Raw genomic sequence first — 27,187 nt, 5'->3', positions numbered from 1 at the left:
CAAATCATAGAAAATGCATATAAATAACAACAAATGACGCGTCTAAACACAAAAAGCTGTAAATGACATTTTTGTCAGTTTTGAGTTACGAACACTTAAATTTTCTACGGTTTCCAAGCTTTCCAAGAATATTTTCATGTGATTTTTGCATCGAACAGAAAAACACATAATTCGTAGAAGATTGGCTTGGCTTTTTGGCTCCCAAACAACTTGTATGGAATGAAAAATTGCTGCAAATCCTTCAAAGTTGATTTTCTCCAAACTAGTTTTTATCACTTTACTTCTAACCCCCTCAAATGTCAATATTAAAATATGTTTCGAACAGTTAACGCAGTGAACAATATACTAGCCAAAACTTGTCGGAATTGTTAGAAATTTTTGATTTTATCTTCAGATCATGGCACGTTCATGGAGCCGGCCTTCTGATACCTACCAGATCATGAAACAGTTATTGAATACTCATAACAAAAAGTAAATTTTAGGGGATGCGAAACCCATAACGCGGAAAGAACACCTTTTCGTGGTGCGTTATGCGGTAAATATATACCAGTGAACCATAGTCTTGACTGGGGCTTATTCCTATGTTTCAATACGCTGAAAAGGGCATAATTGGCACACATTTTAAATCTTGTTAAAAGTGACATGTCTCGGTTTTCCAGTTGCCGAGAATTATCTTGAAACGAGCAAAAAATTGAGTCGAATTGAACAATTTATATTCTATACGTTTGTTCATTTAGTTCTCTAGTGTGAAGAAGTAAAGACTACGGTTGCGATGCAAGGATAATATCGGTGTCATTTCTTGACTTTATCAAGGGATCCGATTTTTATTGATAAAAGGACGCGCCTGTGGAAAGTGTACTCAGCACACTCTCCGATGGGCATAATGAGAATTTTAAATGAAAAGTGAGAAAATTAGAAGAAAAAAGAATGAGTATATTTTCAAAGAATAGAGAATTCACTAATTTTCAAAAACCATGGTTAACTCGTTCAATCATTTTGAAAGTTTCCTTACCTCTTTGATCTACTATTACGGAACAAGTTGCAGAATGATGATTTTTACAGCACGAGTGGTAAACTTGTCCTACGAGGCTTGCCGAGTAGTATAATAACGACGTACAATTTGTTTTGCTATTTCGTTGACGACCACTTGAGGGCATCAGAAATTATATCAGCACTGATTTCAGTTGCGTAATGACTATTCTCGCACTGCATACTTCAATGCAGGAAAGTAGGCCGTTCCTTGACAGATTGGCGTGATGAAAAACAGCCTATCACGATGAGAAATTGCAAAAATACTATTTTTTGCAATTCGATTGCATATCGGCTAACTTTTTATCAAGGAAATGACCGACATAACAGCCTACTTTTCCTACCGATACAAACAGTGCTGAAAAGTGTTACTTTTCAGCACTAATAACAGTATCGAAAAGTAGCACTTTTCAGTATTGTTTAGGAAGTTACCGAACCGGCGTCGGATCACCTCCATGCGTCATTTATTGAAATGCTGTGGTTTTCTCAATCCAGTTTCTGATTCTAGGATCCGAATCTGATTCAATTCGGTTCGTCAAATGGATGTAGAATCAGAACTTAAGTTGATTCTACATCCATTTGACGAACCGAATTAAATCGGATTCTGATCCTAGAATCAGAAGCTGGTTGACCGTGGGGATTCTGAGTTTTGCGGAAGTAGAGGATTTATGAGTTCACTATATAAAAGGACGGGAGCGTTATGGGGTGGTTCTTGTAATTTGCCAAGATTCAGCATATACAATATGGTTGAAAATTCTAAGCGGGGCGTCCTTACCTGGTCTGTCTTTGAAAGTAGAATCAGCAATGAAAGTGTGAAAATTTGTGACTGTCTTTCCACAGCCTACCTGATTGAGAAATACTGAGTTGCTACAACGCATGGATGGCCATGTGGATTTTCTTGAAATATCCCCAAAATTACAACTTTACCGGCATTTTTCGTTATTGCAAAAAATGTTGTATGCAACTCGTTGCAAAACTCGATTTTTTCAGCACTCGTCGTATTTATCCAACTCGGCGAGCCTCGTTGGATAAATGTACGACTCGTGCTGAAAAAATCTTCATTTTGCAACTAGTTGCATAAATAACTATTTTTCTTTTCTTTTCCAAATAACAGATACTTCACAATGGTCCAATCCGACAATTTAATTTAGTTTGAATCAAACTTTTCTGTTTGAGAAATGTGTTGGCTATGTTCTTCTGCAAACATTTATAAAATGTTTCATGAACAAATTTGTCGAAGATACTTTTGACCTGACTATTCATTCAAGCTCAAAATATTGATTCGGAAAGTTTCACTCAGGTTGGACCCAAAAAGTTCAGTTGTTTTAGCCTACTTTTTTGTTTTAAGTTTTACGTGAATAAAGACTACATTAAGGTAGAAACATTATAAAAGAAGTAATGATACACATGTTTATTGAACATTGCAAGCTTGTAATTCTTGTGATTTTAAAGTTATAAAAAAATACATGTGAAAAACTTCGAAATTTCAAGATGCTCAACTCGAGGAGTTGGTTTGATAAAAAAAATCTTTTACATTAGGCAACTTATTCTCTTTTAAAAGTACTCTTTAAAACTTGAAAACCACCTTTAACCAAAAAGATTTTAAAGTTATCAACGTGCTGTCGTTAGCTATGTTTTTGCATTGCAATTAGATCTTCAACTTTCCTATACACATTTTTTTTAGAAGTGTGAAACAAAAAATGTAGAATCTATAACACAACTTAACTATTAGTTCATTAATGATTTACTTATGTTAACCTGTATACTAGGCCGTCCCTTATTTTTCGTAAACGCGAAATGTTATAAGTTCGTCATGGTAAAGTGCTCGTTTTGGTAAGAAAAAAATCAGGTAAAATTTTGAAGTCCGTACGTGGACGCTAAGTGGTCCCCCAAAGGCCTTATAGGTATCAGATGTACATGACCCCCGTGCGCAAATCGAGCTCGCTGCTCTAGTGCACGCTTCGTGAGTACGAAAGGCCATTAGTAACAAGTTACCCTGCGCGCGTTGGTAGTGAGCATAGAAGTTTGTTTTCTTTGTAGTTGTTAATTTTATTGTTTTTCTTCAACTTTATTTGGTCGGCCGCTTTGTCCACTTGGGCATCACTGGGCCAATTTCCTATAACTAGATACATTTGTTTTGTGCTCTAGCCTAAATCTATTTATAGTGCATGGTTCCTCATTCGTCATCTCACACAAAGATGCGAAGAGCGTTCTGCGCTTACCACCATGGGTCGTTGTTCATATCCATATTCAGAATCCATTGTTCATTGCGTTCGTCCGGTTTGCCGATTGTGCTGTGTTGAGGCTGCTGCCTGCGAAGAGGGTCTGTTTGCCGCAGTTGCTCTCTGATGAAGCCAGAGGATGGACGCCCCTCCATCGTCCTCCGTGACGCATCTTCGAGGGACTGGGCTGTGTTTTTGTTAGGGGGGCTGGGAATCAAACCCATGACCATCCGCTTAAAGCGAACGTGTAGCCAACTACACCACATTGACCCCCTAAATTGTTAATTTTATGTCAGCGTGCACTGTTATAAAGATGTACATAGTATAAAATATTATTTTAGTTCGTTAGTTCCGGTCAATATGTTAAATCGGTTAAAAATAATCTTTTTTTTCCCTTTATTGTCAACATTTACCCAACTACGTGGTATTGGCCAAACTAATAACTTGTTTTGAACAATGAAAATCTATTGAACAAAGCTAGTTGGTATAACATTGATAATTACAAAGGAAATAAACTTTTAGTATGACTATCAACGCGCACAGGAGAATGTGTAACTAGTGGCTTTTTATACCTATGTAGCGTGCACTAGAGCAGCGAGCTCGATTTGCGCATGGGGGTCATGTACACCTGATAGCTTCAAGGCCGTTGGAGGACCAGTTGCACTATGGGCGGTTTCCATACAGACTGGCGGCCAAAAATATGTTTTCCATCTCATGTCGTATTTATGAGTTTTATTATACAAATTTGATGTTTTATTTTCAAAAACAAGTTTTCGAGACTAACTTTTGAATAGGGCCTATAGCGAAATATTAAACTTTGTTACTTATAATGCATATAAGCCATTTATGCGATTAACGTTGTGCAAACTATTATAAATATTAAAACTTACATAGAAATGATGATATGAATGATTAAGCGAAATTCTGTTATTTTCTGAATTAGTTTTTAACTGTTTTCAATAGAAAATGGTTAAAAATATTGGAAAAAATCAAAAAGCCTTAAATTAAAAAAGTGCAAATTTGTGCAGCTAAATTTTTTACGATCCTTTAGTTTACATCTTAAAGTACCCTTGGAACTGAATTTAAGCCTGGGACAACTTGGGACAAAAAAGTACTCGATGTGTTAACTATAAGCTTACTCGATTTTTTTAACCGCTTTATAAAAACACATCATAAAGTCCATTATTTTAAAGTTTTTTTTTTATTTTTTTATTGTTTCTCGGAGGCCTTTTTGTAAGCTTTCAAATGGTGTAAAAACATTTTCCGCAAGTATTATAGAAAAAAAGTTATATTCATTTGAGTAAACCATAGTTTTTGTTAATGAAAACAAGTTTTTCTCCATAGGCTCAACTTTGGCACCTCATATCTGAGTGTGCAATGCAAATCATGCCCTAATATTTTGGGGATTTCTTAGCAGACATGTTTACAATGAAATGGCGAACAAGAATTAAAATTTGGGGCACATCACTTTTTTGATTATTGGCCACCTGATAAGCCATAGTGAGTTGACGTCCACGTGAGGACTTCAAATTTTTACCTGTTTATTTTCTTACCAAAACGGGCACTTTACAATAACAAACTTATAACATTTCACATTTTTGAAAAAGAAGGGACGGCCTACTGTATACCTTTTGGTAATCATGGATTTTTAAATGATTTATTCCATTTCTGCCATAGTTCTGTACCCCTTGACACTATTGTATGTAATCAGTTAGAATAACAGCAGTCACAATGAAACGAAAAACCACGTAAAATTTCTAAAGTTGCCATTGCCATTTTTTTCAATTTGATTTATATTATTTATTTATTTAATAAGTTTAAAAAAATGAAAGAGAAAAAAGTGAGTGAGAGATTTTTTACCAAAATACTCTAAAAGAAATATAATAATATTATTTAGTTTATACTATAAAATCATAATAAAATCGCAAAACCATACAAAATTAACATCAAGAAACATATGGAAGCGGCAGGTGAATAACTTTAAAAAGTAATGTGTTATAGTAATACATACGAGGTGGCCTACATCTGAATTGTATAATCCTTTCTACTTTTTGTTTCAAATTTGTTTAAACAGATTTGAGTGGAAAAATTGCAGATCTAGCAGAAACCTACAACTTTGCTGAAGATAAAATGCTGATAACTTAAAAAACTTGTGAGTTACAGGCAAATTTAGAGGTTTTGCCAATCACATAGGCTGTGATACAGTAGTACTTATGAATATTACTATTTTATTTACACGCTAAAATCGGCATCATATAGATCTACACTATTCATCATCATGGAATCGCGTATTGCACCATCCTACTGAATATTGCAGCACTTTGAAAAGTTTAGCATCACCTTTCGGGATTTTAAACAGCAATATCAATATTAATTAGCACTATGATTTCAGTTTAAAAAAAATCGTTTTGCATTTGTTTTTGGGTTATGCTAAACTTTAAAGTGCTGCAATGTTCAGTATTACGATTCAGTACGATGCCAAACTTTTGGTGGGTAGTATTGGTATACCCCATGTTGAATAGACCTGCTCATGTTAGAAAAATCGTCAAGAAATCTCCCGGTCAAGCAGTATTCTGAATTTTCATGCTAAGAACAATGTCAAATTTTTGTGTTGGCGTGTTGATTTTCTACATTCTTCGAAGCTCACCATGGTTCACCCACAGCAGATTTTGAAATATTCTTCCTAATTATTTATTTTTTATAATTTATTTTCGTAAGATTAATGATAACTTCAAACGGGTTTAAGTTTCAGATATATATAGTCATCATTATCTGGAAATTAAAAATTCTAAATTTTTATACAGGTATGTATCAGAAAGAGAATACATTCCAAAATAATGATTTTCAAGAACTCTTCTATACAAACCAAACTAAAGTATTTTTCAACTCGCTTCAATCATCGCTAAAATCGTGATTTGACAAAAGTCCGTAGAATTGAAAAAAAAAAAAACTAGAGGTAATTCCTATAAGTTTTGGTGTTCCGTTCTGTAGCTAAGTTATTTTAATGCATGAAATTAACCCAAAAATACATAACTGATTCAAAGTACATTTAAATTTTCTCCAAATTGGTTGAAATTTAGACCAGAAGTTCATTATAACATGAAAAATCAAAAAAGATTGGGATATTTACAGACATTTTTGAAAATATGAATAGGTCTAATGTTGAAGAACCGAGCAGGTAACATTATTTGACTACTAGATTTTTATACAATTCATCATGAGCCCCTTTCAATGTTTGTTCATATCGTAATCCATACAAAACATGAAAGGTTGTTCAATACAGAAACCTTAAGTTTTCAATACATTTTTGATCTATGGGTACTGTAAATTCGGGTTAAATTGATCACTGCGTCACGTGATTTTATTTCTTACAAAATTAATTCAACCTGTAGTAAATGATCTTTGTTTGTCTTAAATAGTATCGAATTGTGTGTTGTGAGGTTTTTTTTCAAAAATAATGTAAAATTCGAGAACCATGTTTGGTATGGTGTTACTAGACATCTATAGGCTTCTAGTTTAAAACAAGGATTTGGACATGATTGTAGGGATTATGAGAGGTTAGCAGCAGAGTATAGTTAAAAATAAAATATGTTCGTGAACCAACGAACTGTTTAACTAGTACTGAAAATGAAATCAATGCAGATCATAGTAGGCATAGGTTTACGAAAGAAAAAGAGGAATCAGTTTGTTGATGTGTTTTGGGAAGAATAAACGTGCTCTTATAATGATGAAGAAAGTGTTAATTATTTAGTCTAACTCGATTGAAATTCTAAGGGAAGCGTGATCGGGAAAGTGTCTGAATTCGGCTACTTAAAAAGGTCTAGTCACTACAATGATGTCAGCCTGAAAGATTGTGTGGATGCTTAAAACATATCCCTAAAACAGATTTTACCATCAAAACTCGTATCAATTTGGTCGTTTTGCTAAAATCATCAAATTTCTGTTGAATGTAAAAAAATCCTTTGAAAATTGTAGATAATAATTTAGGCGTTTTCTGCAGTATTCTTCAAATTTAATTATTGAATATTTCCAAATATATTGCCTTGTTAAATATTTGGCAAACATAATTGCATTCAGGAAGCCTAAATTAAATATGTAGAATTGATTTCAAAACTAACAATGATCACATTGCAAAGTGATCAATTTCACACCGAAATGGGATTCCCCGATTTTTTATTTCAGAGATGATTTTCAGCACTAACATCACATTTGTTAGAAAATTTCGGTACATGAGCTTATAAGGTTCACCGTCGTACTTGTTTTCCTGCATTTGGTTACATGGTTTTGATAACATTTTAGAAATCAGACCAGGAAATCCGTGAGAAATGATCAATTTCAACCGAAATTACGGTACCTTACAACTAGGAACAATGGATATTCGCGGTAAAAATCTTAAAATTTCTTGAAAGGCTAATGCAATTGAACCAAAATTTTGCGGCTTTTTTTATTAATCTATAATTTCGAACATTTTCACTCAAAATTACAAGTTTTCAACACAAATATCCTTCAAAAGCTTGAATTTAGAGGTATTTCCTTGAAATGTAGCTGTTTATAACAATTAAGGATAACAAATTCAATACCTGAATGTCAATTAAAAAGTTAAAGCGGAACGGGGAAATTGACATAATTAACACCATCTTTGGAAAAATTGTTGGTGAAAACTTAAATCTAGAATAAAAAATCTCTCGCGTAATAATTCAAAAGGGCCAATTCTCAGATTGTTGATTCTGAGAAAATTCGATGTGAATATTGTTCACCACATTTTCGATTTCTATTTCTCAGTTATAATTATTATTGTCTATATTAACGAGGCATTCAGAACGAAAATAAATAATGAAAATAGAATTTATAACGGTAAGCTTTATGATTAGGTTGACAATGTGTTCGTGGATGTTGGAAGATGCTATTGAATGGTATCAAAAGCCGATTTGTTCACCATTTGATAATTGGCCATTTAGAATTGTTACACGAGATCTCTTCGATTGCCAAACAAAATCGCCTGAATTTCGCGCTAAAGACTAAAATCCAAGCTTTACAATATTTTATATAATATCTTGTCCAACCTTCCTAAAATGTTGTATTAGATCTTGTTCTGGGTACGCTTTGTATGTATTTTTTTATTGTAATAAGCACTTGGAAAAAGTGGAATTCCAAGCGAAGCACATTGTTGACAATTCTCGTATGAAATCGGTCATTTTTTCGATCAATTTCTTTTCAACTTCATATCAGACTCGAGTATACTTGTTGATTCAAGATATTTAAAAATAACCCTTGATCAAATGCCGGGAACAATTCAACTTGAATTCTAATACATGGTGCGATCGAAGAAAACGATTTTCTACACTCTTCCATAATAGTTATCTTCAACGCATCGAGGTAGGCCATTGCTCGTGATTTAATGCTGAAACCAATTTTATCTGCACACTTCATCAACGCCTACTTTTATTGAACGATAATAAGCAAAGTAGGCGGTGCATAGTTGAAAATTCGCAATCATTTTGAGTACCATGAAAGGAGACAAATTAAAATATCAACTTCAAGCTAGATGTCTTCCGCCTAATAGAAACGATTGCGTCTTCAGTTCTTCTGCGATCCATATCCATCATGTGCAGCGCTTTATTTTTTCGTCCATCGAGAGTATTTATATTGGATTGGCGGAACGGATGAAGAACCACCATATGACCACCATGCGGAAGCAAAGTAGCCGGAGGCTGCAAGTGTCAATATCCACTCAATCAAACCGAGCATCAATGGGAAGCCAAAGCAGCAGCAAACCAAAAGTCGGATGGATGATTTTTTTTTTTTTCAATATATTTGGCTGAATAACGTTGAAGAAGTCATTTAGGTTGATTGGACAGTATGAGAATGACGTAGAGGAAGAACATAAAGTGGCCCATGTGAACAGAAATTTCGGAGAACCCGACGAGCATGGACTACTTAGATGTCTTTTGGACGAGATATTTCAGAAGTCTGAGCATGTTCTTGGAAATTATTTTGAATGGCAGTATAGTTATTCTATAATTATAAGAAATTTAAAACTTTTCAGAATCAATATAATCACAACCTTTAAGGATTTAATTTGGATGTTTATCTTGAACCTAGATACTGTCAATTATCTCCATGAATAAGCCGTTCCTGAACGAAATAACAGTACGGGATACATACTTAAAACATCATTCCAAGATGCCTGAAGCTTCCCTATTCTCATCGTACTAGTTTTGCCAATTTGGGGAAGACCTTAGCGACTTCCTTCCATCACCAGGGGTGAAGGAATTTCCTCGTTTTTCTTCCCGTTCTCAACACATCACTGAAACATGTAGATTATTAGCCTGTCGTACTTTTGTAGCCCGCAGTGAAATCGGATGTTGTGTGTGAAAAGGAACCGCAATGCAAATGACAACGGTTGACAACGACTGAGATATCTTATGTCACCTCCTCCCCCCACATCAAGGTTCGGATGACGAGTCGAGACCATGAAAAAAGTTTTTTCCCTCCGCCTCGGAGACCGACTTACGGAAGTTTAACAATGTTGTTTCGGATACTTACTTTTTCAGCTCAATGACATACCCCTGGGCGGCGAAAAAAGTAGGCTGTGCTTTTTATTTTGGGAAATGTGTTGATCAAATTTTCTTCGTTTCCATAACGACATCACATGTATGGTGAGTTTTTCTGATCCAATTTGGGGCTCAGCCTACTTTATGGGTGACAAAACGACAAAATTACATTCTTCAGTGGTGTGTCTTTTGTTTTCTGAAATGGAGCTCTACCGTTGCCCTATCGACTAAAATATTTGGTTACATTTGTCGTAATAGCTGCAAGAGTCAACTAACTCGACAAAGCTTAACAAATCTTAGCAGGCGACAGTTAGTTGGTCGGAAGGAAAACGCTACCCAAGGACTGTCTGTTCAAGTGAGTCCCGTGAATGCGTTCCTTCCTGTACTTAACCGTAATGATTATCATTATGCTAAGGAACGAAGCAACAAAAAAAATACTATGCGAACTCGAGTTGGATGTGACGAGTACACATTACCATTTAATATGAATCACGTCGCCCAACATAGCGAACGAGGCTTCGCGCGAACAAGGATTTCTTTTCTTCGCTTTTTTTCCTTTGCGGACAACTTGGGGAAAATTGTTGGGTTTCCAACGTAAACGAAATAAAATTACGGCTTTTGTGCTCTGGGTGGAATCTCGTTGAAAATTACAATAATGAAGGATAAATATTAGATTATTTTATTTGCGAATGACAATCAAGCCTACTTTGGTCGAATTGTTATTATTTTGATTTGTTTTTTTCTTAAGGTGGCGTTTTGTCAATTTTTTGTGTGATAAAGCCTCGGAAATTAAAAAAAGGTTTATTCATGGGACTCTGACTTTTATTTTCATTTGCTGTGTGGTTGGTTATACTCGAACGTTTCTTCAGCTGACGGGTAGTGTCTTCGATGGAATATCGACGAATGCTGTTATTTTCATGGCATGCCATGATTGTCAAAAGAACGATTTTCACTATCTCAGTGTTGTATGTGTGTCACTTATTCGCTGTTGTTAGTACTAAGAATGGAATGTTGCACAACCTATCACACCCTTTTGTTGTTTGTATTTCCCTCTCCAACAATAACAATCTGGTAAATCAAAGTGTGCATTGTGTCTCGTGTAAATATTGCAAACATCTGTAGAAACCATTCTTGTGGCTCTTGACTAAAACACCTTTACAATAGATTTTCTATTCCTAAATATGTATCGGTAAACATCAAATTATAAATAAACGAAATGAATCATGCATCATCATTTAAGAACCTTCCTCCCTTTTTTAGTTACTATCTGTACCATTCTCTCAAACTTCATCCACCTTTCTTCCTGTTCGGTGTGTTTTCTTCGTTGACTCAAAGCTGGTTTCGTTTTCTTCTCTAATCTTCTCTTTTTCTTTGAATATTTCAATCAAATTGCCGCCAATCACGGTGGTTACCATGGATGATGACATGGATTGCTTGGATGACAACATGTGGCCTACCGATAACAAAATGCAGCATGTGATATGAACGTACACAAGCGGTGCGAGGAAAGCGTGCCGAACTTGTGCGGCTGTGACCACACCGAAAGGAGAGGGCGCATCCAGTTAGCCACCACAAACCAGGGCAACAAGCTCAACATTCTAGGTAAGTGAGATGAGTTACTTAAGCTTCTTATTATTGGTTGATGAATAGTGAGGGCAGTAAAACACGTCTATACTGATTAAGGTGTATTTCGGGAATGAACTAATTTTCTAACAAATTTCACAACGTCAACGAACTGTGTAAGGACCTTGGCTACTATGATCACTGTGTTGCTTTCATCATCAACACTTATCAGTACATGGAGTCAAATAATTGGCTGGGATTTGACAGCAGTCCAAACATTAGTTTGATTTCATCACGATTCTCTAATCAGATCCCAGTAAAATATTTGTCACGTGCACACATTAGTCTATGGTTACTTGGAATGTCCCACAGTGGCGCATGGCCGGACAAAACCTCAAAAAATCATGTTCTCAAAATCACTTGTTAATATTTTCTTTAGACTTCTTTACTATTGAGTGACGATTTCTCAAAATTTGAGATTAATCTGTTTTGTTTTTGGTTTTTGGCAGCATCGTAAGTGTGGGAAAGTCAGCAAAATTGAACTGCTTCAAATTCATCAACTATGGTTCACCATTAAAATCCCGGGAAATTTGAAAACTCTAAATTGTACTATGCATTTAAATTGCGAATTTTAAATGCACTTTATTTGAATATGGTTTTCTTGCAACCGGCTCCATTAATAAAAAGTGATTGCCATGAAAACAAAGTGTAAAAATTTTAATTTGTGTTTCTAATATATAAAGATTAAGTATATTCGTGTACTTTGATAGACGAAGCAAGGGTTTAATAATGCATAAGTGATCGATGCGTTGCTTTTGTGCTCATTGACATTGGAGCGGGAAAATGGACCATTGAGAATGGTGATTTTTTTTTATGCTGTTCTTGTGTTGTTTTATTGGGCAGCTGACGATATTTTCGTAAGCATTTATTGTATTCAATAATAAAACCCATGTAATACAATATTATTCTGAAAGATAAGATTTTAATTCAAGGCACATGTTGAGTACATTGAAGGTAACTCTTGTTTCTTAGATAAATTGTAACAAGTACGCGCTATTCTCAGGGTGCCGAGGCCATCATTTACCCTAAGTCACTTAAACATTTACTGGTAAAAGATTTTTTCCCTCAATATTAAATAAAATATTAAATATCCAAGTCTACTATGTTCTTAAGAGTTTCAGATATGAGCAAAATACACATTTTTTCTTGAGATGTCATACCTCTATAAATTTTCTATGAAAAGATATGAGTGCTTTTGTAGTTTTTCATATACTTTTTTAAGCGTAACATTTAAAAATAACGCAAGTGAATTTAAAAACTTTTTCCGCCATTTGAATAGCATTCCTTAAGTATATTCTATGAAACTTTGGTAAAGGTGTTTTTTTTTTTTATTTTCTCCAAAAAATGCGTTTTGAATTATTCCTATGAGTGCTTTGCGAAGGCCCAAGCTGTCCGATTAGTTTTCTGCGCGCTCGGAGTGTTTTTTTTGCTGGTTTCGTTCACTTCATTCGCGCGCCATCGGAGTTATTTTATATTCCTGCTTATACGTGTTGACGCTGCGATTGTAACTGTTCAGTCGAGGATGGATTACCAATTGGTGAGCTCGTTTCATGCTTGTAATAACACATTTGTATCATAACATGTATTTTTATTGTATTTTAAGTATTGACATAAGCGCTTATTCATGTTTTATAAAATTTCGAGATTCAAACCTTTGAACAGTTCGATGTTCAAGATGTTGACGCATTGATAGATAACTTTTTAAACAGAGGCTACTGGAATCGCATCACTTACATACACTTACATCTGTTGGTTCTCTGTACAATTTCGATTGACAATTCTTGTCAATCACGGAGTCGCAACTAGGAATCGTACGGTCATCAATGCTCATGCTCAAATGCGTTTTGAATTATTCCTTAACTTTACTTGTAAAACTGATTTTTTCATCTTCCTGAGCTTCTAGTTCAATTACTGTCGCTTGTTTTATAATAAATTCATGAATAATTAGTCATTCTTGGCGTGCACAAGAAGATTTTTGATCTTTTCATGTCTTTTTCATTCCTATCGATAATAATTCAACTTTATAGAAACGTTCGTTATTTGTCAGCAAAACCGTCAATGAAACTTAACGAATATAAAAAAAGATATTCCAATGAAGTCATGCCAATCTTTAATTAATCTTTCACTAAATAGAGAAATGAAAATGTGTTTGCGTTTTACTTATCTGCTAAAATTGAATGTTTCTCAAATTGAAAAATGATTCCACCCCATTACCCCGAATGCAATTAACCCGAATGCCATTACCCCGAAATCCAAATCCCCGAACGACTCAGAACCCTGAATTCCAATATCATTAGGAAATGTCATCAATGTCATCATGCCAACATAATTGTAAACTATCGAGGAAATAGCATTCGGGGAAGTAGCATTCGGGGTAGTGATGCATTCGGAGTAGTGATATCCTGGGATATGGCATTCGGGGCAATGGAATTCGGGGTAATGGGGTAGAATCACATCAATCGACATTGTATTGAAATGAATCAAAGAATACATATATCCAGAGTGGCAACGAAATGAATGGAAATAACTATTTTTGTTACAACTTCATAATATGATATACGCCACTCCTATCCGAGATAATTGAGTGAATGTATAAAGTATCTTTGTTGTCTAGTATAAGCTATTTTTTAGGTGAATGAATGGAAGAATTTTGGAAAGAAAAACCTTTTTCACGTTATAAAACAGGAATTATTTTGATAGAAAATAATATTTCCGAAAAGAACACTTACTTACTTATTTGGCTTTACATCAATTATCTTGATAAAGCCTCGCCAACAATATTTCGCCAATTCCCTCGGTTCATGGCCGCTTCTCTCCATCCTCGACTGTGACCCACGCTCTCCAGGTCCTGATGTACCTGATCAATCCACCTAGCTCGCTGCGCCCCACGCCTTCTTGTTCCGACCGGATTCGTGGCGAACACCATCTTTACAGGGTTGTTGTCCGGCATTCTTGCAACATGCCCTGCCCAGCGTATCCTTCCAGCTTTAGCTACCTTCACGATACTGGGTTCGCCGTAGAGTTGAGCGAGCTCGTGGTTCATCCTTCGCCGCCACACGCCGTTCTCCTGCACGCCGCCGAAGATCGTCCTTAGCACTCGGCGTTCGAAAACCCCAAGAGCTTGCAAGTCCTCCTCGAGCATAGTCCACGCCTCATGCCCATAGAGGACTACCGGTCTTATGAGCGTTTTGTACATCGTGCATTTGGTGCGGGGGTGAATCTTTCTTGACCGCAGTTTCTTCTGGAGCCCATAGTAGGCACGACTTCCGCTGATGATGCGCCTTCGTATTTCCCGACTAACATTGTTGTCAGCCGTCAACAAGGATCCGAGGTAGACGAACTCGTCCACCACCTCGAAGGTATCCCCGTCTATCGTAACACTGCTTCCTAGGCGGGTCCTGTCGCGCTCAGTTCCGCCAACCAGCATGTACTTTGTTTTCGACGCATTCACCATTAGCCCGACTCTTGTTGCTTCGCGTTTCAGGCGGGTGAACAAATCTGCCACCGTTTCAAATTTTCTCCCAATAATATCCATGTCGTCCGCGAAGCAAACAAATTGTCCGGATCTCGTGAAAATCGTGCCTCGACTGTTAAGTCCGGCTCTCCGCATGACACCTTCAAGCGCAATATTGAACAACAGGCACGAAAGTCCGTCGCCCTGTCGTAGTCCCCGCCGAGACTCAAACGAACTGGAGTGTTCGCCCGAGATCTTCACGCAGTTTTGCACACCGTCCATCGTTGAAAAGAACACTATCTTTGGTTATCAATTTTGGAGTGTACAACAGAAAACATTTACATTATATGAAAACATGAATGTGTTTTATCGTCAGAGATTGCTTCCCAACGTTGTCGAACGTCCCCCAATCTTAATGTCTGCAATCTTTGCAAATTGCAGCAACTGGTCTACTTCTCGAATCATATGGTTTTTGTTTATCATTTGCAATGACAGTTCGATACTAGAAATAACACTTGCCAGCAGCTGCAAGTGGGTACAACTTTTCAACTTACTTTCGCTTCTAAGTTCTACATATGTTATGTGGTGCGCGGCTACAAAGCAAAGCCATGCTGAAGGTGTCTGGGTTCCATTCCCGGTCGGTCAAGGATCTTATGGTAATAGAAACGGTGGTAGGTCGTTTGGCATAAAGTCGTTTGGCATAAAGCCGTTTGGCATAAGGTCGTTTGGCATAATGGTCATTTGGCATAAAGTCGTTTGGCATAATAGTCGTTTGGCATAATAGTCGTTTGGCATAATGAGTCAACGCGAAAATGTATGCAGTTTGATACTGATGTACCCAACATGTTTCTGAGCGAGAACAAAGGGAACACCAGCGACATTATTCTTCTATGGTTTATTATTTATATTTTCTATTGTATCTTTCTGATGACATCAGGCTTGTTTTGGAGTCAACTGATAAAAAAGACACTTTATTCAACAATTATTTGCTCTCGATCAAATTTAAGCATCGAGCTATATTATTAAAGTATTTTTTTGTTTCTAACTGACAAAAGGATGACAATCGATAACATTGATCTGCTCAAATTATCAGCGAAAAGAGAAATCGATTACTGCAGTTACTCCAATGGGTTGTGCTACTTTTCCCCGAATGTCGGTTCTCCGAATGCCATTTCCCCGAACGCCAGTTCCCCGAATATCCCGTTTCCCCGACTAGCCCACTTCCCCGAAAAGTTTTAAGCATTCATAATTGTCATAACTTTATACATTTCAGGGTAGTGAACTAACTGACCATCTAATATACACCCTTCTTTATTTAATTGGCGGTTCTTTCGATTTTTACCGTCCTCAGCATTTTTGCCAACATGTGTATAGCCGAGAATGACAGAATACCTCCTTCTTTCTTTTATTATGCCGCAATAATTTTTGGCGTCCATTCTTCTATTGGTTTAATTATGAATTATGCCTTCTTTCAAAAATAGGCTGTTCTTTATATTTATACTGTTTTAAATTTTATTATTTAGTAAAGGTAAATGTTAACCATTTTTATATTTTGCTGTTTTATCAATTCTTGCCAGATGTGTTGTTAAAATGATAATTACTTTAGAACCTGCCAATAATCAACATATACTTTTTTGGGGCAAACGCGTGATCTCCTTCCGAGATAAACATTTTAAACGAAAAATAATCTGCTCTCGTATATAGGCTATTTTTGCATTAATTCGCATTGATAGATCTTTGGATGATACTATGCAAAAAAAATCCATTCTTTTATCAAGTAATTTTCTTCGAGTGTTACGTCCAAACTGAAACAGAGCTTGATCTGCAGCGAAATATTCTATGAGCGTTCCCTTGATGAATAACTACGAACTTTCCTTGCCAATTTGCTGTTTTCAAATATGTATATCGCAACAAGCTCAGAGATACTCTACGTTCTGAGATGTAGAGACCCGTCAAGAGTTTTATTTAGTAATGCTCTCTGATGTCACACAACATTTTTTGAAATTCTTAGCTTGGAAAATCTCTGAACGAACACCACGCTTGTTAAGAACCTACCAATTTTTTTGCTATGGTGGTGTTGATCTCGGTAAATACTTAAAAAATTCCGATATTTATTCTAAGTCCATTATTATGCCAAACGGCCATTATGCCAAACGACCATTATGCCAAACGACTTTATGCCAAACGGCTTTATGCCAAACGACCTTATGCCAAACGACCTTATGCCAAACGACCTTATGCCAAACGACTTTATGCCAAACGGTTTAATGCCAAACGACTTTATGCCAAACGGGGTACAATCGATTATTCTTTAGATTTGTACTGGTTCCATAACTATTGGCAAAAATTAAGCATATATTTTAATTTGAAATTTAACCTTCGTTAAACCATCAGCAGTTCTTTGTTGTTATACTGAAATAATAATTATTCACATTACACTTGCTTAATGTTTTATAAAGGATTTTGCCTTCTTTCGATCATAGGCTGTTCTTTCATATTTGAATATTTTTCATAATTTATTGAGATTATGGTCTATAATGCGCTCATAAATAGTCTTATTTAAAACATATTTTAGCACAAGAGGTAACTTAGGTGAGATGTCATTCTCCTCCAAGATTAACTCTGCACTGTTCGTTATTTTGCTCAAAAATTAGATTCTCCCACCGCCTTACTTATATGCCAATTTAATGCGGAGAAAAACCTAAAGTCAAATTTCAAACGACAATTGAAGCAAAACATAAACTTTTTTACCGCCAAACATTTCAAATGCAATACAGATTTCATGCAGTGTATGAACTTTTGATGAAGTATGCATATTGTCAGAGATTGAGGGGGTGTCCATTTCGCCCCGGGTGTTTATTATGCCCCTAATCCCCCTACCTTAATTTCAGGATCAAGAGTCGTCGAAAGAAAGTCGTCATCACCAGACTACGCAAGACTCCACACGAATGCTTTTTGTATTCCTTCGAAAGTTGTATAAGTTGATTCTATCACCCGGAATACCATTACCCGGAATACCATTACCCGGAATGCAATTTACCAGAAGACCATTTACTGGAATGTACCATTTACCGGAATGCACCATTAGCCGGAAAGCCAAATCTTCCATTTTCGACGACCTTTCATTGATGCGCAGTACAAATTACGTCACGCTAACCATGGACATTCTCGACTCCCTCGGTTTCAAAAACACTATTTCAATATACATCTCCAAACAGCTATGGACCAAATATGTTTTTCTTCTTGCCGGCGTTACGACTCAACTGGGACAAAACCTGCTTCTCAGCTATTCTAGGAGCATTTCTACAGTTATTAGCTGAGAGCCTATGTCAACCGACCATTTTTGCATTCGTTCATAGTTTGACGAGTATGTTAGCTCTAGCTCTGAAACGTTGTCAAATATGTCAACCAGAAATAATTTTGAACCGGTGGTATTCAATTCTACCAACCTCAGCTTGATCTTTCTGAATAACTTCACTTTGCCGCAACGTACACCTTTAAACAGAGTGTAGGAGTTCGGTAAATTAAATTACCGAATTCGATCTGTAAAACACTAAATTACAGATGTGTCGGTAATCGAGCAATTTTTGACAGCAATACTACCGAATTTCGGTGAATTCTCGTTGATCTGTCAACATTTTTACTGGAGCGTCTGTAAATCCCCATCATCACCGACAACGGTAAAATACTCCACTGATGTTTCGGTAATCGATAGACTAGTTTACCGAAATCGGTAAATTTGCAAGTTGACAACATCTCGCTGTCATGTGTGCTTTTTTTCTGGTGGTGCTTTGAATCCTTCGGAAGTTGTAAATATTGCGTGCATGATAACTTTTGATTTTTTATAACGTAACAAACATGATTATTTGTAGGATCTGTCTGCCATACACTATCCAGCTATCCGTTTTCTCCTTCTCGTATGAGAGGCAACACGACGGCTTGTATTCTTTCCATGCTCCTTCCAACAAAGATGGACCTCATCTTCAGCCGTGCTTGATTCTGAACGTGTCGTAATACTACTCAAATGCGAATTCAATTACTCGACACAAAAACAATTGAGAATGAATGTGCAGTAGAGTAATTTTACCTATTTTGTTGGTGTTACTTATTATGCAGGTTTCCATGGGAAAATAAATTACCGACTTCGGTGGTTTGATCTAAGTGTGTATGCCTTAAACTATTAACGAATATCTTACTTACTTGATACTTGATGGGCAACAATTCCTTGCTATTGCGTTGAATCTACGCCGAATGAAGAAGTCTTCTCCATTGGACCCGGTCCTGGGCCAATCGCTTCCAGTCGCCCTGAACGTTAAGCGACCTTAAATCCTCCTCAACTGCTAAAAGCCATCTGGTGCGCGGCCTTCCACGGAGGCGACGGCCTCTCCCTGGCTTCCTGCTGAGTATTTGTTTAGCTTGACGTTCCTCCGACATGCGAGCTACATGCCCAGCCCACCGCAGCCTGCCGTGTTTTATACGCTTAACAATATCCATTTCATTATAGACTTGGTATAACTCGTGATTCATGCGACGCCGCCAGATGCCATTGTCCAATTTACCGCCGAGTATTGTTCGCAGCACTTTACGTTCAAAGACCCCAAAAGCTCTCCGGTCTTGTACAACGCGAGTTTGGTCTTCGTCTGTAAGCTGCGGGACTTTAGCTGGTTACGAAGTCCGTAAAAAGCCCGACTCGCAGCTGTAATACGCCTTTTAACCTCGCGGGTAACATCATTATCGCAAGTCACTAGAGTTCCAAGGTACACAAATTCTTCAACTACTTCAAAAATATCACCACCTATCACCACCTCACTACCAACATCACCTATGGGCCCACGATGTCTACCAGCGACCATGTACTTTGTCTTCGTGGTATTGATACTGAGCCCAATTCGCGTTGTCTCCCTTTTAAAAGGCACGTATGCCTCTTCCACGGCTCGGCGATCAATCCCGATTATGTCGATATCGTCTGCAAAACCAAGGAGCATATACGAACGTGTGATAATAGTGCCATTCCTATGCACGCAAGCTCTTCTTATTGCTCCTTCTAACGCAATGTTGAACAATAGGTTTGAAAGTGCATCGCCCTGCTTCAATCCGTCTAAGGTTACGAAGGATGTGGAAATGGTGGGCTGCGGAAATTGGTGGGCTGCGTGGCCTTGCGGTTAGCGGCGTCAGTCGTTTAGGCGTATTGTGCCACGAAGCGTGGGTTCGATTCCCGCTCCAGTCGGTGGAAACTTTTCGTCAAACGAAAAATCCATCACTGGGCTCCTGGGTGTTCTGTGTTGTCCGTTGCCTAATGTTCGTGATTGTGTTCAGTCTGTGCAGCCTTTGGCTGAAGACGGTGTAAATTGTCTTTTTAAGAAATCTCATCCGCAACACGTATACTTGATTTCGATCCTTCCAACGTTGCACGAATCAGTCTAATCAGCTTCGTCGGAAAGCCATGTTCCATCATTATTTCCCACAACTCGTTTCTTTTAACTGAATCGTACACCGCCTTGAAATCAATGAACAGATGATGAGTCTGCAAGTTGTACTCCCGGAATTTATCGAGGATCTGTCGCAGGGTAAACATTTGATCCGACGTCGATCGGCCCTCACGAAAACCAGCTTGGTATTCGCCGACGAAGGACTCTTCAAGCGGTCTCAATCTGTTGAACAGAATACGTGACTTTATTTTGTACGCCGAATTGAGGAGTGTTATTCCTCGATAATTGGCGCACTCCAATCTATACCCTTTTTTGAAGAGAGGGCAAATGAGGCCATCCATCCAGCTAGCAGGCAGTTCTTCTTCCTCCCATATCCTTAGTAGTATATGGTGAATTAAACTACCGTGCTTGAGAAGTTCGGCCGGGAGCTCATCCTTCCCAGCAGCCTTGTTGTTCTTCAGCTCTTTAATCGCCTTCTTAACCTCATCTAGAGATGGAGGCTCCACAGCTTGACCGTCGTTGTCGATGTTCATTCCGTTCTCCGATGCTCTATCGTTCCCTCCATTCAGTAACGTTTCGAAGTGCTCTTTCCACCTGGCAGCCACCATCGTTTTATCTGTCAGCAAATTACCTTCACGGTCGTTGCACATGACGGGAGACGGCGCAGACTTTCTCCGCACGCCATTGACAGTTTCATAGAATCGTCGCATATCGTTCTGTTCCATACAGTTTTGCGCCTCGGCTATCACGTTCACATCAAACTCTTTTTTCTTCCTGCGATGGATTCGCTTTTCGGCTGATCTTGCTTCCCTGTACCGCTCTCTGTTCAGCCTGGTACCAGACACTAACATCCGACGTCTGGCCACGTTCTTCTCATCCGTCACCCTCTGGCACTCCTTGTCGAATCATCCGCTTCTGGGGCGTCTTCGAGCAGTACCTATCACTTCTCGCGCTTTTTCACTCACCACTCCATGGATTGCATCCCATAGATTGTTGAGGTTTTCGCTCACATTGACCTCACTTATCCGCTCGTCCAGCTTTTGGTTGTATTCAGCTGTAACACCGTCTGCTGAGAAGCGCTGGATATTGAATCGCATTGTTCGCTGTGGTCTTGTGGTCGCTACAGTTGATAACCGCGCTCGAATTTTACAGACAACGAGGTAGTGATTTGAGTCAATGTTAGGACCCCTGAAACTCCTAACATCGATGACATCTGAGAAATGTCGGCCATCCACCAGAATATGGTCTATCTGGTTGCAAATATCACCATTTGGATGCCTCCAGGTGTGCTTCCGAATACCCTTGCGTGCAAAGTAGGTGCTGCAGATGGCCATCCCCCTGGCAGCAGCGAAAGTCACTAGTCGTAGGTCGTTGTCATTGGTAACGGAGTGAAGACTCTCCTTACCGATGATCGGACGGAAAAAGTCCTCTCTTCCGACCTGCGCGTTCGCATCTCCGATAGCGATTTTCACATCGTGTTTTGGGCACTCTCCATAGGCCTTATCAAGGCCTTCATAGAACGCGTCCTTCACGTCATCAGGTTTGTCGTTCGTCGGTGCATAGATTTTGATCAGGCTGTAGTTGAAGAATTTGCCCCGTATCCTCAGTACACAGATTCGTTCGCTAATCGGTTTCCACTTTATAACGCGTTTCATCTGCTTCCCGATCACTATGAAACCGACTCCATGTTCTGCCTTATCGCCGCCGCTGTGGTAGATGTTATATTTGAACGTAGTGTTGGCGATGGGATCAACCGCCCGGAATTCACGTTCTCCAGATCTAGGCCACCGCACTTCTTGAATGGCGGCCACGCCCACTCCAACCTTCTGCAGTTCACTAGCCAAAAGGCTCGCTCGTCCGGGTCCATTTAACGTCCTGACATTCCAGGTACCAAGTTTCCATTCATAGTCCTTATTTCGTTGCCAGGTCGGTTGCCGAAAATATCGTTCGTTATTTCTTCTTTCTCCATTTTTCGTGGCAGGAGAGAAATTCGGTATGCTACCTTACCGGGGTTGCGCTACCTACATCACGTTGATGGGGCTGCCACCTTAGGTTAGTTGGCGTGATACAACATTTCATACTCAGCCGCTGGATACCAGAACAGACGCTGTTTGAGTCGCACCTCCTGGTGAACAGACGCTCGGGACGCACCCCCTCACTCTAGCTGATGTCAGAAGGACAACAGTGCCCAGGTTGCGCTACCAGTTAAGTTTAGGCTATAAAACTAAACATTACAGGCAAGGACAGAAAGAATGAAAAGAATTTATTATTTTCTTTTATGTCATAACTCTGAATGTCTGTACCCCGAATTCAATGTCAGTTTAATAAACAAGAAAGAACAATAAGCAATCAAAATAATAAGATATTTGGTCATTTTCGACTAAACACATTTTGCAAAAAATGTCGAGATCGGTGGAACTCGAAAGAACCACCAACCAAATAAAGAAGGGTAAATAACAGATGACCTGAAATAGGTCATTCCAGAAAAAGGGATATACGAGGGATTTACAATCGGTTGATTGTCGTTTGTGGAAACGACATTCGGCGAATTGACACTTGACGAAAAGTATTAAAAATTCTGATCATTGCTTATTTATTAACATTTTAACACTTGGAGAATCGACGGTGGAATATTAAACGTAAAGTTACATAGTTGTAGCCAAATTTAGCCAGTTCAGCCAAGACAAGCTGAAAATATAAGTTGAAAGAACAGCTTATTTTTAAAAGAAGGGTGAGTCATTTATGAAATGCAAATATATGAAGAGGGTGCATATTGACATGATCAACTATGAAGATATCTTAGACTTCTCTCTGGTGCTTATGTATTTTAAAATTTTTAAAATAAGAACCTTATCGTTGGTAGTCATTTTAAATATGTTTAACCCTTTCGGGACGGACCATATTTGAGTGATTATTTCAAAATTTACCTTATAAACTCATCATCTCGTAGAACAAGACATTCTTTATTTTGGCTATTCTATCACTCCATGAACTTTTTAGGGTCAAGTTCAGACCAGCACAATTGTGCTGGTCCGTCCCCAAAGCGGTCAATGTTCGAAAAAAAAATTTTTTTTCTTTATTTTTTTTAGAAAATTGTTCCAGTCATGCCTTTTTAAAAATTTTTGGACTCTTTTTTTTATTTCGTCATTAGGGTGTTCTTTCGTGAGAAAGGGTGACCCAAAAATTCAGAAATAAATTAGTTTAAAAAAAATACATACTTTAATTTATATGATTTTTTTTATAAATGGAACGAAAACTATGTACGAGAGATAAAAATACTTCATATTCTCTCTAAGATTCAAAGCATCACGTGACGATGACGTTTATCGAGATTATTCAAGAACTAGTCAACGTCATATAAAAATGGGTAAACATACATGTGTGAATAACTTGAAACCTAATTGTCTCAATCAAAACGTCTTGATTTTGCTATGTTTCTCTATATCCTCCTAAATTATATGGGATTTTTTCTCAAAAATAATTATGACATAAAAATTAAAACTGAAAATAATAATAAACCTTCAAATTGTTTAGTGGAATACCTACAAAGGAATGAAAACCGAATTGAGAACTACATCATTTTATTCCACTACAGTTTGTATCCTTTGACAGTTACGCATAATTCGACCTCCACTATAAGGCCGTTGTCAGAGTCATGTACTAGAATAAAAATTAAGTTATTTTTTTAGAGACTCCCTCCAACCTCTTTCACCCACTTTACCTAACATATACACTATCACTTTTGAAATCACATAGCCTTCCTTCGAATGATGCTGGAACGATGTTTTTGTAAAGGTTGGTAAGGGATGGTACACAAATTATGTCACGCTAAATTTCGACTTTTTTGAACCCCTCCCCCCCTCTGTCACGTTTTTTGTATGAATCCTTCGACAATGTTGTAAGACTTGTCACGCTTGGCTTGACCCCCTCCTCCCCCCTTGGAGCGTGACGTAATTTGTGCATGACCCCTAATATGGAACTGATTTATTTCAAACTAGTGGTCCCGGCAAACTTCGTCTTGCTATCAAGTAGACTGTTGAAAAATATCATGGAACCTCTCATACAAAATTACATATTAGTACTCTCCTGTTTTACCAGTTTTTTCCGAAAACTTTTCCAAACTTTTTCGTCACACGAACACGTCGAAACCCTTCAAGAAAATTATAGTGAAAGAATTGTGTAAATCGATTGTCCCGTTCTCAAGCCATTTCGTGACATACAAACACCACTCCATTTTTATTTATATAGATAACTGGAATTATTCATTTTGTTCCTAGAGCTAATATGGAAACGTCAACATATTCAGTCTGCGTAAGCAGCTTCCCTAAAAATTCATGTAAATTTACGTAATATGTGCCCGACAGCTTGGACGTCAATTAACAAGAATGGCGCATTTTTAAGTGCCACTAATTACCATCAAACTTCTTCTTCTTCTTCTTTCTGACGCTAAAGAAGCCTGCTTCTCAACTTCTCATGAGCACTTCCACAGATATTAACTAACAGCTCTCTTTGTCAATCGACCAATTTTGCATGTGTATATCGTGTGACAGGTACGATCATACTCTACGCTCAGGGAAGTCGAGAAAATTCCCTTTACGAAAAGATGCTCGACCAGCTGGACTCTAACCTACGACTCTCAGCATGATCTTGCTGAGTGTCTGCGCGTTTATCGTTATGGCTATTTGGCTCCCAATATCAAATTTACTTTATTTTATCTTTTACATCGAGTCTGTTTGCTTGAAATGGAATTTAAATCATTGTAATATTAGTTTTTATTAGTGTGTAGGATTGAAAGAACTATGACGTATAGCTTACATATAACAGGGAATTTAAAAACCCATTTGAAAAGGGTTGACAAAATCAGGTCAATAACCATATTAACGTTCAACGCTCCGGCATCATAATCATCGTCATCATCGAAACTTCAAAATCAATTTTTCTGTTCAAAACTAAAAATAATTCGATGAAAATATGTTCACTGTGTTTCGGTTGGAGAATAGAATACAGTGAACACATTTTCCTGTAAATTTTCTTGATTCTGAACGAAAAAACTGCTCTTGAAAATTCCGAAATTAATGACGGATCCTGCCCCCTTAAAGCATGAATTTGATTTTTGAAATTGTTACATACATACAGTTAAAATGCACCAAAGCCGTTTTCCCATACAAAATGGTCAACTTCAGAGAGCTATATCTCCGCCGTTTCTCAACCGATTCTTTTCATTTATTTTTGTGACGAACTACAAATTTCCTCAATTTTTTAAAACTATTGTAAAAGCTGTGTGAAAACTATTGATTCAAAAGTTACAGATAGGTTCAATTTTGACATAAAAAATGCACCAAGGCACAAAGTGATGTAGCAGAAAAACTACGCATCGTAGCATCTTAGTGTCTTCAGCGCATTTGTTCATTGCGTAATAAGCACTAAATGCGCTGAAGACACCAAAAGGATACGACGCATAATATTTCTGATATATTACTTTTCGTCTTAGTGCATTTTTTATGTCAAAATTCAAACTATCTGTAACTTTTAAACCAATAGTTTTCACACAACTTTTTCAATATTTATCAAAAATTGAGGTAAATAAGACAGCTGCAATCAGTGAGCTTTTACAGTTTCGCAATCGGTGTGACCGTTAGATTACAAAGGAAAATGTAAAGCTCGACCATAGTTGTAAGTTTTGTTTTCCCTTTCATGTCGGTTACATGGACATTTTTAGCTGTCAATCCTACCGTGGAAAGTTTCCTGGAAAGCATTATGTACGATTATGGCCTTTATAGGGAGCATCACTCGAATCAACGGACTAGCATGCAACGCTAAATGGCACAGTCGTAATAATGACGAAAAAAAACATGCAGCGGGAATTGAACCTTTGATCGATACAGCTAGTTACTTTGCAACACTATATGCACGGAAATAAAGTACAGATTTTTATTTTTAATATATCAGCTTATCTTAGTCTCAAAATTCAAGATTTGGACAATATATTTTTTAAGGTAAAAGGAACAAAAGGATATTATTTATTTGAGCGGATAATCTAGACTTCAGAACTTCATACATTGATTAATAGTTTAGTAGAGTATTTCAAACGCATTTCGTACATCATAAACAACATATTTGCGAGTAATACCAGCAGGGGCCTTCCTTAGCCGAGTGGTTAGAGTCCACGATTACAAAGCTCTTCCCAGATTTCCCTGGACATAGAGTTTGATCGTACTTGCCACATAATTTACGAATGTGAAAATGGCAACTTTGGCAATGCAAGCGCTCAGGTAATAACTATGGAAGTGCTCATTGAACACTATTTTTAAGGCAGATATTGAACTGGCAAATATTGTAGAAAACCAAAATGGATTATCGCGTCAACATGGTATTGATAGATTATCAAAGCAGGGGGAAATTCAAAAATTACGTCCATTGTTTTTAAGTCAATCTAAATCATCCCCATGTCCACTATCACGCTTTTTCCCACATGCACTGTCACACTTTCATACACCTCCACTCCCCTAAATGATTGACGTAATTTTTGAACGTTCCCCTAAACTTTTACTGTTTCTTAAACTTTGCTATAGTAGATTTAAAACATTAAATGTGATTTCCAATCTATTTCAAATATGGACGCATAAAAAATAAAAGTTTTTAAACCAAAGCTATGAGTTTCTGTTACATAGTTTTCGAACGGTACATCATCCTTATGATTCGTACACTAAGGCAAAAATACTTAGATTTTCCATAAATCATGACTTATGAATCAACAAAATTATGGTTTCATTGAACGCTTAACCATTTCGAAAATGGGATAATAAGTTTCATAAGTGAGAGCTTTGAAATATTTAAGAACCATTACTTGAAATAATTTTCATAGCAATCACTATA

General features: G+C 37.4%; 1 protein-coding gene across 9 annotated transcripts in view; it reads left to right on the top strand.

Moving 5' to 3' along the window:
• LOC5568580 (protein kinase C, brain isozyme) overlaps nt 1–27,187 on the top strand; it is a 332,166-nt gene that overhangs the window by 233,431 nt on the left and 71,548 nt on the right. For all 9 annotated transcript variants that reach the window (XM_021855855.1, XM_021855848.1, XM_021855849.1 and 6 more), the window contains one exon: nt 11,279–11,407. In XM_021855855.1, coding sequence (XP_021711547.1) covers nt 11,279–11,407 — 129 coding nt within the window. The remainder of the gene's footprint in view (nt 1–11,278; nt 11,408–27,187) is intronic.

The sequence above is a fragment of the Aedes aegypti genome, chromosome 3 (assembly GCF_002204515.2).
Source record: "Aedes aegypti strain LVP_AGWG chromosome 3, AaegL5.0 Primary Assembly, whole genome shotgun sequence".
Taxonomy (NCBI): domain Eukaryota; kingdom Metazoa; phylum Arthropoda; class Insecta; order Diptera; family Culicidae; genus Aedes; species Aedes aegypti.
This window is presented reverse-complemented; position numbering and strand designations above follow the sequence as displayed.